The following is a 13,196-nucleotide window of genomic DNA, read 5'->3' as shown; positions in this document are numbered from 1 at the left end:
TTCCAAGGAGGGATTGCTGAGATTTTCCTGCTGATTGATGGACTATTTCTTCTGTATTATACTTGATATGTTTTGTAGATAATTACGTTGATTTGTTCATATTAATTATTTCTTGTTCTGTGTATGTTCTATTTGAGAAAATGTATTTAAAGGGGTTTTCTAGGACCTTGATATCAATGTCAGACCAATGGGGCCCACCCACCAATCAGCTGATTAAATCAGCTGCAGCACTACGGTGAGTGCTGCGGTCTTTTTATTGCTTACCATGCACAGCTGAATACATCTGGTAGTGGCTGTGCCTGGTACTGCAACTCTTTTAGTGAATGGGACTGAGCGGCAATGCCAGCCGCAGCCAATGCTGGTAAGCAATGGAGAGGCCACATCACTCACGGGACTGCCGATTTCCCAGTAGGGGTGCCGGAAATCTGACCTCAACTGATCTGACGTTGATGACCTATCCTAAGAAAGAACAAAAAACTAATTTCCTGTTTTTGTTTTCTATAGGTTGTTCTTTTTTCATCATTTGGGCAACTCTTTTCCGATGTGCTTTTGATGTAACGATATGGAACTCAGTTTTTCTGGTTATCAATTTTATGCATTTTATTTACCTGGTATATAAAAAAAGACCCGTAAGTAATATCTTTAAATGAACAAAATATTGTTTGTTTAATCAGTGTTTAGCTTTATTGTAAAACACACGAGTACAAAATAACAATTAAGGAAAGGGGGCATAGGAGGGTAAAACAACAAGGTATTTTCCCAGCTGCCCCACCAAAAAAACAAATATTCAACAATATGAGGGTAGAAATCCTAGAGAGAATGACTGACTGAGTTACATGAAGCAAAATAAACCTATTACATAATATAAAGTCAATTAAAGGAAAACACTACTGTAACCAGTTAAATAAAAATTTCTGACAAAACAAAAAATAATAAAATCTAAATTGGTGGCTTAAAGAATATTTTTGGTTTTGATGTACTCTGTACAACATGTTAGGGAAAGTGCATAAGCAATAACTCCTTAATAAAGCAGGACAGCCAACAGATCTAAAAATTCCTTAAGGTTTTCTTGTGATCCCATGAGGAAGCAAATGGGATGCAAAATATAGATCGTCATATAAAACAAAATACATTTCTATAGCCTGGTTGTTAAAGGGGTTTTTCCAGAAATCATAAATTATCATCTATACACTGGACAGGTGATCATTGTCTGGTGGGACCCCCATCGATCGTGAGAACGGGTGTCCTGAACGCCCAGATCCTCCTCACTGCACCCCCTCCAGTGAGAAGGAGCTTGAATGGAGCGGCAGTTGAGCATGCGGCCGCCGCTCCATTCAATGTCTATGAGAATGATGGAAACATTCTCGACTGCCGCTTCATTTAATGTCCTCTCTGCGGTCGAGCATTGAGGAGGAACAGGGTGTTCGGGAGCTGCGTTCCCACGACCATTGGGGGTCCCAGCATAGGGCCCCCAGCGATCAGAAACGTATCTATCCTATGATTCTGGGAAAAAGGGGTTATCTGGGGAACAAAAATTGCTTTGGATTTATATTTTATTGTGAAAAGAAGTCACTTACTAATGTACTTTCATTTTTAATTCTGTACTGAATCATTCAGTTCAAATTGGTGCCGGAAGTCCTGTAGTTTTCCTAATATTGCTGACGCGCCGACATGGCCCCACATGACTGAGGGCTTGCTTCCTGTGCTGTTCGTGTCGGCGTGTTAAGCGCATAACTTCAAGGGGCTGTCACATTGCCTATCGCTGGAGTCGAAGAGCAGAACATCAGCTAGCGCTCTGCCCTGGACTTCAGCACTGCTTCCGACGTCACTGTCGGGAGCAGTGCTGGAGTCCCGGGCAGAGCGCTAGCTGATGCTCTGTTGGGGACTCAAGCTATAGGCATTGTGCCAGATTCTTGTGGTCTTGCGCTTGATAACATGCCCTCAGTCATGTGGGGCCGTGTCTGTGTGTAATCAATATTAGGAAAACTTCATGACTTCAGGCACCAATTCACCGGGTTTGAATTGAACGATTTAGTACAGAATTAAAAATTAAAGTACATTAGTAAGTGACTTCTTTTCAGAATAAAATATAAATCCAAAGCAAATTTTGGTCCCCGGATAACATTGTGAAAATCTACTTGTTTTGGTTATTTTAATACTGAACATTTCTTACTATGTAACATTTCTATTACTATAATATTTTTGTTTAAAATGCAGCAGATTACATAAATATTTAATGCTGCATTTTTCTCAAAAGGCAAGTAACACATAGTTTCACTTCAGTGTCCTTGCTGTCAACCCCTCATGTCAAAATAGAATTAGAAAAAGTCCCAGAGGTAGGTAATGAACAAAATTTCAATTTGCGCTCTACTTTTCAGATCTATTTAAGTTCGTATTTACAGAAATGTAGGTTGAATCAATGAAGATTTTTAAGCTTCTAAATGTGTCCATTAAATTAAGTAAAAATAAAATAAGTAATTTCAATAAAGGTAATGCAGAAACTATATTACATCTGCAGCTACATGCATATCATTTATACAATTTAATATCCACTATTTAATTTAAAATCATTGTCTGTGTAGAATGTAGGGATCCATACTGCACCAACATATGTGTTTAACATATTTATTCCTTAATTACTTTACCTGCATAAAACTGCTGATTTTGGCAAAATTATAAAAGGCACAAGAAAATTGTGCAGGATTTGGTTATGCTTTCAGGGACGCACTTGAGGTGGGCATTTTTTTGTATCTGGAAACCCCCCTCTGAGCAGCGAAAAATATCCAGCTAAAGTCTGTAACTCCCTCTTCCAACTCACTGCTTATGAATTTAATATTGAGTTCAATGAGAGCTGTAAAAATCCTTATACAGTGAGCTCCCTCTAGTGGCAGCTACAGGAAGACATAATTTTATCATGTTACACCAAAGTTTCCCAACCTTTTCAGGCTCGAAGCACCTCTGAAATATTATTTTTTCCTCAAGGCACCCCTACCAAAAATTCTTTACAATAAGACAAAAAAAATTTGCTAAAAACAAGCAGTACACTCTAAGGGTAAGTTTACGCAGCGTTTTTTGTAAGGCAGAAAAAACTTGCCAGCGTTGTCTGACGTCTTTTTCCCGTGTTTTTGCAGTGTTTTTTTGCCTGCGTTTTTTAAGCCATTGAAGCTAATGCAAAAACTGCTGGCAAAAAAACTTTCCAAACGAGTACCGCAGGTTTTTTTTTGCCTCCTATTGATTTCAATGGGAGGTCAGAGGTGGAAACCACTTGAAGAAAGAGCCTGCCGTTTTTCTTTCCGCAAGCAGCCAAAAGCCTCCTGGGAAAAATAACGCCTCTTCACCCCATTTAAATCAATAGGGGGGGGGGGCTTTGTGGCGTTTCTTGCCGCTGATTCCAACGCAGTTTCCGTGTCAAAATTAGCACCAAAAAATGCAGTGCGAACTGACCCTTATGAGACTGGAGACAGGTCCTTTGCAGCTGAGGTATCACATGGACAAATGTTTGTGGGAGGAGAAAGAAATGTAGATTTACCGAGGTTGGCCAGCAAGCTTGGTCTGAAAAATAAGATGCACTTTATACTTTGCTACATCTTTACATTACACCACACCCCCAAACAAAACACTTTCAGCAATGAGGAAACGACCATCAGCTCCACTCTCACGCCCATCAGCCTCCACTCTCACGCCCATCAGCCTCCCCAGTAAAGTGCCTATCAGCCCCCCCCCCAGTAAAGTGACCATCAGCCCCCCCAGTAAAGTGACCATCAGCCCCCCACCAGTAAAGTGACCATCAGCCCCCACCAGTAAAATAACCATCACTATCCCCACCCTACCTCTGAGCACAAGGGTAGGCAAAAAAAGATGTCCTCACCGGCGGCTCTCCCTTTGAGCTTCACCCAGTCACAGCCACAGACAGAAGTTAATTCCTTTTTCTGCAGTAAGCACGCTATATCACTGCTGCAATCACATCATAGAGATGTAATTGTAATGGCACAAAAGTGTGCTTACTGCAGGAGAAGGAATCACATACTTATGCTGCCCAGGACCGCAGCGTTAATGGCTCCTCTCAGTCAGGCTGTTTTGGCGGGAAGCGATGGGCAGGACTTGTAGCAGACGTGCGTGCATCACGTCTGCTACAAGCATAGGATGAACAAGTAAGTGTCGGGGGGGGGGGCTATTGTAGCAGACGTACGTGCATCACGTCTGCTACAAGCACAAGCTTTTTTTATGTGGTGGCAGTGGATTGGAGGGTTCTCACAGCACCCCTGTTTGCAACCACTGTGTTACACTATGGATATATGAAGGAAACCAGGGGATTTGGAGCTCTTTAGCCAAAAAATAGAACCCTGACCTTTTATAAGAATGTTTTCCTGCCCGAGACCATCCTAACCAATATAATAATATTATTTAATAATATAATTATGACAAATAGTTAACCTCTGACCTACAGGGTTATTAGAAACACATTATGCATAATTACCATGTATAATTTTTATCTATACCCCTTCTTCACCTTAAACCACCAGAGACATTAAATATCACCTGCTAAACTACTAGCAGGTGTATGACCCGAATACTATTACTAACACCGAAACTATCTCATGTAAAAGTGTATAATGCAATGCATTTTGTTTTCATCATTGTGGGCACCAATGTACTTGGAAACCCCCATTTAATAACTCCTTATTTGCCCCTGGCATTATAGGTTATACATTTTCTCTAGCCAATTAAGGAATGCACGCTACACAGTACATGTTGGTGAAGGTAGCCAAGGGCAATTGTAGTACACAGTAGCCATTCCCCTTTTAAACAAATGCACTATAAATGTATAGTGTAGCTAAACGTTTGACAAACTTCTGACATGTCCGAGCACTGAGACCCCCACCAATCTCTAGATCGAAGCAGCTGAAGTGCTCGTGAGAGCGCTCAGCCGCTTCGTGTCTGTTCGGCTGTTTCCAGAAATAAATGTATTGGTGTACGGACTCAATAGAAAGTCTATGAGCCCGTACTCCGATACATCGGCTTTCCGGAAAAAGCCGAACAGACACGAAGCGGCTGAGCGCTCTCACGAGTACTTCAGCTGCTTCGATCTAGAGATTGGTGGGGGTCTCAGTGCTCGGACCCCCACCAATCCAAACTTCTGACATGTCACTATGACATGTCAGAAGTTTGTCAAACGTTTATCTACACTTTAAGAAACACTCCAGTGATCCCCCCCTCCATTTTAAAGTGTGATATCCACTAACCTAGTTCACTATTTTAACCGTAGTTGCTCCGTTCCTGGACACCCAGGAGTCACGTGATCTTCATTCTGACTCCCTGAATCCTACAGCGTTTGCGGTAAGGTCCGGAAGTCAGCGTCTCAATGCAAGTCTATAAGAGCCTCGATGTGAGTTTCATATGCTTTGAGAGCCTGACCTCCGGTTTCTACAGCAGACGTGGAGATCACGTGACACCCGGGAGGCCTGGAACGGTACAGCTACGTGTAAAGTGAAGATCCAGGTTAGCTAATACACAACATTGTATTGATCGATAATTTCTGTATTAATACAGAAATTTCCTCCCTCTCTACACACTGATCTGCTGTGTACAACCTCCTCCCCCTCCCTGCTGCTATCTATAACACTGAGGGGTGGGGAGAGCAGTTGAGACAGCCGTCAGTAGCAGTAGACTTGACGGATTTGAATTAAAATTGCAGGCAACCACCTGTCTACAGATGTTACACAGGCTCTACAGCAGCCAAATGGTAGGACATTTCTAATGAAGTCTATTTAGAAAGTTGCTTAATTTTGCATTTAGGAAGCAAATAAATAAAAAAAAATGTTGAGCTCCCATTTGTACATAGCCTTTAAGAGGTTAAATAGCAGACATATAATTGATGGTTCATAATTTTTTTTTTTTTTTTTTTTTACACCTGTGGCTTGTCTGCATCCTGTCTGGGATAGGGTAATGTAACTAGCCTTTGTTTCAGTAAGTATGACCTATTACTTTTATTAGTAATGAGTCAATCTGAGGACCCTAACAATGGATGTTTTTTTTATTGTATTTTATGGAAATAAACTTTTCTTTGCATTCTAGATCAAAATAGAAAAGGAACTGAAAGGCATCTACCATAAAATGTTCGAACCTCTTCATGTGCCTCCTGAGCTATTTAAGAGACTCACTGGGCAATTCTGTAATATTCAGACTTTACAAAAAGGACAGACATATGCAGTAGAAGACAAGACTTCTGTTGATGACCGTTTAAGTATACTTCTGAGAGGGAAGTAAGTTATGAAAATGCAAATAACGTTTACTTCATTGCCTGGTGTCTGGATAGCTGATTTTGCTTATTACATTGATACTTCCTTTAAAAAAGCACTCCAGTGAATTGGAGTCCTGTAGCCAAGAATTTCCAATTCCTGGGTTTTTCTACCTCAGCCTTGTAACAGTCTCAGCAGCTAATTATAGAAGATTGGAACTTTCCTTTTAAACAAAGGCTGTGTTCACATCAGCGTTGTCTTTCCGTTAAAGAGTTCCGTCTGAGGTTTCCATCGGGGGAACCCCTTAACGGAAAGGCAAATGGAAACCTTAGCTTCTGTTTGCATCACCATTGAACGCAATGGTGAGGGAAACCTAGGTAATGGTTTCCGTTTGTTAGGGGGGATTCACACGAGCGTGTATTCGGTCCGTGCGGGCCGCGTGGTTTTCACGCGGCACGCATGGACCAATACAAGTCTATGGGGCAGTACAGACAGTCCGTGCTTTTTGCGCAGCGTTTGTCTGCTGCGCAAAAAGCGCGACATGCTCAATATCTCCGCGTATTTCGCGCATCACGCACCCATTGAAGTCAATGGGTGCGTGAAAACCACGCAGGTCACACGGAAGCACTTCCGTGCGAACCGTCTAAAACAGCGCACCAGCTGTCAAAAGGATGAATGTAAACAGAAAAGCACCACGTGCTTTTCTGTTTCCAAACATCCAAACGGAGTGTCTTTGAGATGAGTGAACCCAGACAACCGAACCGAACTTCACCGGGTTCGGCCGAACTCGTTTTGGCCGAACCCGGCAAAAAAATTATCGGTACGCGACGTCAGGAGATAGTCACTGTCCATGGTGCTGAAAGAGTTAAACTGTTTCAGCACCATGGACAGTGACTTCCGATCCCAATATACATAAACCTGTAAAAAAAAAAACGAAGTTCTGACTTACCGATAACTCCCGTCTTCTTCCTCCAGTCTGACCTCCCGGGATGACAATTCAGTCTAAGTGACAGCTCCAGCCAATCACAGGCCAAGCACAGGCTGCAGCGGTCACATGGACTGGCGCGTCATCCAGGGAGGTGGGGCCCGATGTCGAGAGGCGCGTCACCAAGGACGCGTCACCAAGGCAACGGTCGGGAAGTTCTCGGTAAGTACGAACTTTTTCTTTTTTTTCAACAGGTTTTTCGATATTGTGTTCGGCATTCACTGTCAAGGGTGCTGAAAGAGTTAGCTCTTTCAGCACCTTGGACAGTGACGGGCGTCGACTAGCCTCATCTCTATGATGGCGGCTGCGCGAAAATCACGCAGCCGCGCATTATACACGGATGACACACGCAGCTGTCAAATGGTTTTTGCGCGTGCAAAATGGCGCGTTGTTTGCGCGCGCAAAAACGCAACGTCCGTCTGTATCTGCCCTTACCGTTGTGACAGGGTTCCGTTGTTTTCGACTGCGCTATTGATTCAGTCAAAACGACGGAACTCTGTCACAATGGTGACAGACAGAAACCCTTAGCTAGGTTTCCGTCATAAAACAATATAAAACAAAATAAAACAAACAAAATAATAACGAACCTCAAAAACCATGAACATTTTAACAATATACACTTGTTATAAAAAAACAAAACTTTTTTTTTAATGAAACATTATTTTACGGTTTAAAAATAGTAAACCATAAAAAATTTAATACATGGTATTTTCAGAATCGTAAAGACCTGTAAAATAAAGGTAACATTATTTTTACTACAAGGTGCATGGCATAAAAAAGGCCCCAAAACTATCGTGGTTTGACTTTTTTTCTTTTTTTTTTCATCGAAAAAGGTATCTAAGGGCTTAAATGGCTGAGATCAGAGACCTCTCCAATCCCGGCTGTTACCCCAGGAGGCCGGCTGTTAATCACAGCGTCCTCCCGCAGAGTGAAGGCATGGTCACAGATCACCCTTTTACTCTGTTGTACATTTATGCTGCTGGTCTTTAATCCTTTCAGGACCAGACTAATTTTCGTTTTTATGCTTTTTTTCCTCTCCACCTTCAAAAAAACATAACTCCTTTTATATTTTCGTTGACACAGCCATATGAGGGCTTAATTTTTACGGGACAAGTTGTACTTTCTAATAATGCTATTTAATATTATGTGTGATGTACTGGGAAGCAGGAAAAAAATTCAGAATGAGGTGGAACTGGAAACAAACAGCAGTTCCGCCATCTTCTTAGAGTTTTCTTTTTTAAGGTGTTCAATGTACAGTGAAAATGACATGTTATCTTTATTCTTCGGATTTGTACGATCACGGTGATATCAAATTTATATAGTTTTTTTATGTTTTAGTAACTTTTTTATATTTCTGTGTACAGAGCTGTGTAAGTCGTCTTTTTGTACGTGGAAATATGTAGTTTTTATTAATACTATTTTGGGGAATGTTGGGCATTTCGATCACTTTTTATTCAATTTTTTGGGGGGTTCAAGTGGCAAAAAAACTGATTCGGCCATTTTTAACTTTTTTCCCGCTACGACGTTCACCATATTGGATTAATATTTTTTTTATAGTTTGGGCATTTTCGGACGTGGGGATAACTAATGTGTTTATGTTTATTTATTTTTATATGTGATCTGGGGAAAGGGGGGTGATTTTATATATTTTTTCAAAAACTTTTGAACCTGCGATGATTAGATCACAATATTACAGTCTATGGCAAAATCAGTTCATTGCTAGTGAGACCTGCCACAGGCAGGTCTCAATAGCAATCTTCCTATAGCAGGCATGGGAGCATTCACAAGGCTCCCAGTTGCTATTGGCGTACACCGGCTCCCGCGATCTCGCCGTTTGGGAGCCAGTGACCGGCCCCAAAGCAAAAGAGGCAGTAAAAACCCCTCAGATGCCGGAGGTCATATCTTGCACCGGCATCTAAGGGGTTAAATGCTTGGTTAAAAGCTATGGCGCCCGCTCTGCTTCTGAGTGGGCGCCATATTTAAAGACCCTTTCTCGACGAAAATCTACAGATCAGCGATGGGAAAGGGTTAATAGCAGGCTTCCAGCCCTGTAATTGTATGGCATGTGGCACCAAGTGGTGCTAGAAAGGGACTGTATAAGCAGACAAACTATATCATTTCTAATTTTAGTGAAAGTCAACCCTTTCTCTTGTTATATATTTGAGTTGTGTTGCCCTACGTTTCTGTTTATGTGAAGAAGTGCAAGTATATGTTCTCTAGAGGCAACAGATTTTGTTTGTAAAATAAAGGGGTTATCCAGGTTTTTTAAATTATGTGCAGATGGTTTACATGCAGAAAGATCTATCATGTATTAATGTCCCATAGTGGCTGTAGATGAGACGTCTCACATGCAGTCACATGACCGGGCTCCTGGCTGTTATCCCCTGCTGGTGTGAGGCTTCTCATTCTAAACACGTGGGTATCTGCCCTCTCACCCCCTCTGAAGAACAATACATTACATATCCCATGACTTTAATCTACTCTGCTCCCCCCTCCCTCCCTGGTGTATTTCACATGCTGGGCAGCAGATCGTGCAGTGTCAGTAGCTGAGCCTGTGTTGTGTGTGAAGTCTGTAAGTAAAAATAGCACTACCTTGCTTCTTGTAATAGAGGGGCAATCAGGCAGCTGTTAATAGAGGCAATGTCTGTGAGAGGAGATAGGAAGTTTTATGGAAACTGTTAGTACTTTACATGATCATCCCACCTACAGGCTCTTGCCAGCATCAAAACAGCAGTGCTGCACAGAGCTGGGTAACATAATAAAAATGGAAAATAATTACTTCTGAGCTATGGTTGCATCACCTTGTGGCTGTTCAAACACAAACAGGTACTTTTCTGTATTTTTCATAAACTTGGATAACCCCTTTAACAAAGGCTGTGTATCTGACGTTACAAAATTCCAGCTGGGGGTCCTGTGTGCTGTTCTGGGTTACCTCCAAAACTACAAGGTACCAGATTATATTATACTAGTCCCTCTCAATGAATTAGAATCAAAAAGTTAATTTATTTCAGTAATTAAATTCAAAAAGTGAAACTCATATATTATATAGATTCATTACACACAGAGTATATTTCAAGAATTGTTTTCTTTTAACCCCTTAGTGACCAGGCCTGAAAGCGCCCTAATGACCAAGCCAGATTTTGGAAATCTGGCATGTGTAACTTTATCAGAGAATAACTCTGTAATAGTTTTGCATATCCAAGTAATTGTGATATTGTTTTTTCGTCACATATTTAACTTTATTTTGGTGGTAAAAGTAGACCTATAAAATTTGCGAATATTTATTAAAAAATTATAAAAAAATAAAAACTGATAAAATGTTAAAAATTGTCTTCCTTTCCTATATTCAACAGCAATATGTCACATATGTACATACAAACTGTACAAATATTTTATCAAATATATATTTCCATCTCTTACTTTATTTTAGCAGCACTTTTGTTGTTTTTTTGTTTTTTTTTTGAGCGATATAGGACACTTATAAATCTAACAATACTTTTTTACATTTTAACGTACACTTTGCTTTCCTGCACCAAGCCAAGTTTGCAGAGGCTCATAGGTGTCAGGATGATAAAGAAAACCATAAATGACCGCATTTTGAAAACTAGACGCCTTAAGGTATTCATCTAGCGGTGTAGTGAGTATTTTGACCCCACAGTTTTCCCAGCAACTAATGCCAAGCAGGTGAGAATAAAAATTAACTTTTTTTCACAAATGCGTCATTTTAAGGACAGATTTCTCGTACAGAAAACATGATAACAAGGAAATACACCACAAAATGTATCACCCTGTTTCTCCTGTGTTCAAAAGCATCCCCATTGTGGCCCTAATATGCTGCCTGGATACACGGCAGGGCCCAAAAGGAAGGGAGCACCCGTAGGCTTTCAGGACACAAATTTTGCTTGAAAATGTTTCAGGCCCCATTACACATTTATAGAAGCATTGAACTGCTAAAACTATAGAAATCCCATATAAATTACCCCACTTTGTAAACTAGACCCCTTATGGTATTCATCTAGGGGTGTTGTGGGCATGTTGATTGCAAAGTTTTTATAGCATGAGATAAGGTGTAAAAAAGAAATAAATATAAATATATTTTTAACAAATAGTTCATTTTTAGGATGTATTTATCATACACAGTGCATGAAACTGGTGAGGTATGCCTTAAACGTATTACTATTGTATGCCGTAGTATATAAATATACTGCATACTTATCATTGGGGCACAAACAGAAGGAGGAGTGAAGTGGATTTAATGTTTTTATAACTTTTTGTTGGAAAGGAGAGGATTCTACTTTTCTAGATTGAGAAATATATGTCCCTAACACTGCCTACACCATATGACTATGTCGTACTAACAAAGCAGCTGGCCTGCAATCATGTCTGTCCATAGACATTGTGTATATCAACCCGCTCTGATATATAGTAAGTTAGAGTGGGAAAAATAATTAAACTGTGTTGGAGGAAAAAGGCAATATATAAAAAAAAAAAGGAGGAAGAATGTATCCAGCTATGTGGAAAACTCGAGCATGTTCACTGGATGAAAGAGCACTTGTAGGGCTGTAATGGCTTTATTATTCAAAGTGACTGGTCATACAACGTCTCTTTAGCGCCAGCAATCCCTATATAAGGGACAAACGTGCCAAGCGACACATACACCATAACAGGTCCCTGCCCAGCAATGTAGGAACTGAAATGTCCGCAAAACAATAGATCATCTGCAGAATATATAAAGGGGCAGTGTCCAACACCGTCTAGAGGGACAGTAAAGAAACACTACTCTCCAAATTAATGTCGGTATTTCTAGAATGATTGTCGTGTGTAAGAGGTCCACCAAAAACCCGAACAAAACTGTAAGGGCACGTTCAGACGGGGTGGAATTTTTCCACTGCAAATGTTGGTGTCGATTTGGGGCAATTACGCAACGAATCTGCACCAACATTTGCATATTTGACAGGTAATTCAGACGTTGCAGATATCACAGTGGACTTGCCACAGATTTCAGTTTTTGCATTGCAAAGGCTGGAATCTGCAGTGAAATTCCGCTTCTTCTTCGCAACATTATGAGCATGCTGCGGAGGGAAAATTCTGCACCGCAGTCTGATTTCCGCACAGTTATTTTCTGCAACGTCTGAATTAACTTTCCTAAAAATGTATAGAAAGAAATGTAAAAAACGGCTGCTGCAGAATTCCACTGCGGACCGTCCGCAGCGGAATTCAACAGCAATTCCGCCACGTGTGAATGTGTCCTAATAAAGCCCATAGAGTATTGATAAGGAACAGCTCGCTTATTAGAAATCCTCCGAATAAAAAGAAAAATGATGCCGTATCCCCAGTAAACAGCTTTTTATGGCAGGACATAGTCATAACAGAAAAGAAAAAAAAAAGCTTTCAGGGCACAATTTTATCTTGAATGTATTTCAGGCCCTATACCACTCTATAACTGGGTGATATCCCAAAATGACTCAATCTAGAAAAGTAGACTTCCCTCCCTCCCCAAAAAAAAGTAATAAGAAAAAGAAATCCCTAAAAGAACCATACATTTTGGCCTCCCCTATATATACAGCGCAGTTGCTTCCCTAAAAGAAAAAAAGAGGTGTACTGAAAAATAAAATCCTAAATAAATCCTGCATTTTAACTTATAATTCAGAAAAAAAAGTTGTAATGTGCGACAGTATAATATATTTCACAACAGGGACTTATGCATAGACCAGGGTTGGAAGGTCAAGCGGAATAATAATATCGTGACTCACTTCGCTGTCCTCGTTTGCTGCAGACCCGGCACCTTATTTTGGGGTATTTTTGGTTCAGGGTTGAAGGGATGGGAATGTTTTTCAACAAGTCGGCATAGATCCTCTGACTCATGGACTACTCTCTGGTCTGCAGATTGAAATAGGAGATCTTCTATCACTTTCTCATGAAATTCAAAGAATGTTGCCCTGCGCCCTGATATTGCCACTTTTTTATACCAT

At 40.7% G+C, this 13,196-nt stretch overlaps 1 protein-coding gene across 4 annotated transcripts in view; it reads left to right on the top strand.

Annotated features, from left to right (window-relative positions):
• The window catches only part of POPDC1 (popeye domain cAMP effector 1), an 81,099-nt gene that overhangs the window by 41,408 nt on the left and 26,495 nt on the right, over positions 1–13,196 (top strand). For all 4 annotated transcript variants that reach the window (XM_075862217.1, XM_075862216.1, XM_075862218.1 and 1 more), the window contains exons 3-4: positions 505–629; positions 6,076–6,263. In XM_075862217.1, the coding sequence (XP_075718332.1) occupies positions 505–629; positions 6,076–6,263 (313 nt within the window). The remainder of the gene's footprint in view (positions 1–504; positions 630–6,075; positions 6,264–13,196) is intronic.

The sequence above is a fragment of the Rhinoderma darwinii genome, chromosome 4 (assembly GCF_050947455.1).
Source record: "Rhinoderma darwinii isolate aRhiDar2 chromosome 4, aRhiDar2.hap1, whole genome shotgun sequence".
Classification (NCBI taxonomy): domain Eukaryota; kingdom Metazoa; phylum Chordata; class Amphibia; order Anura; family Rhinodermatidae; genus Rhinoderma; species Rhinoderma darwinii.
The sequence above is the reverse complement of the archived record's forward strand: the minus strand, read 5'-3'. Positions and strand labels throughout refer to the sequence as shown.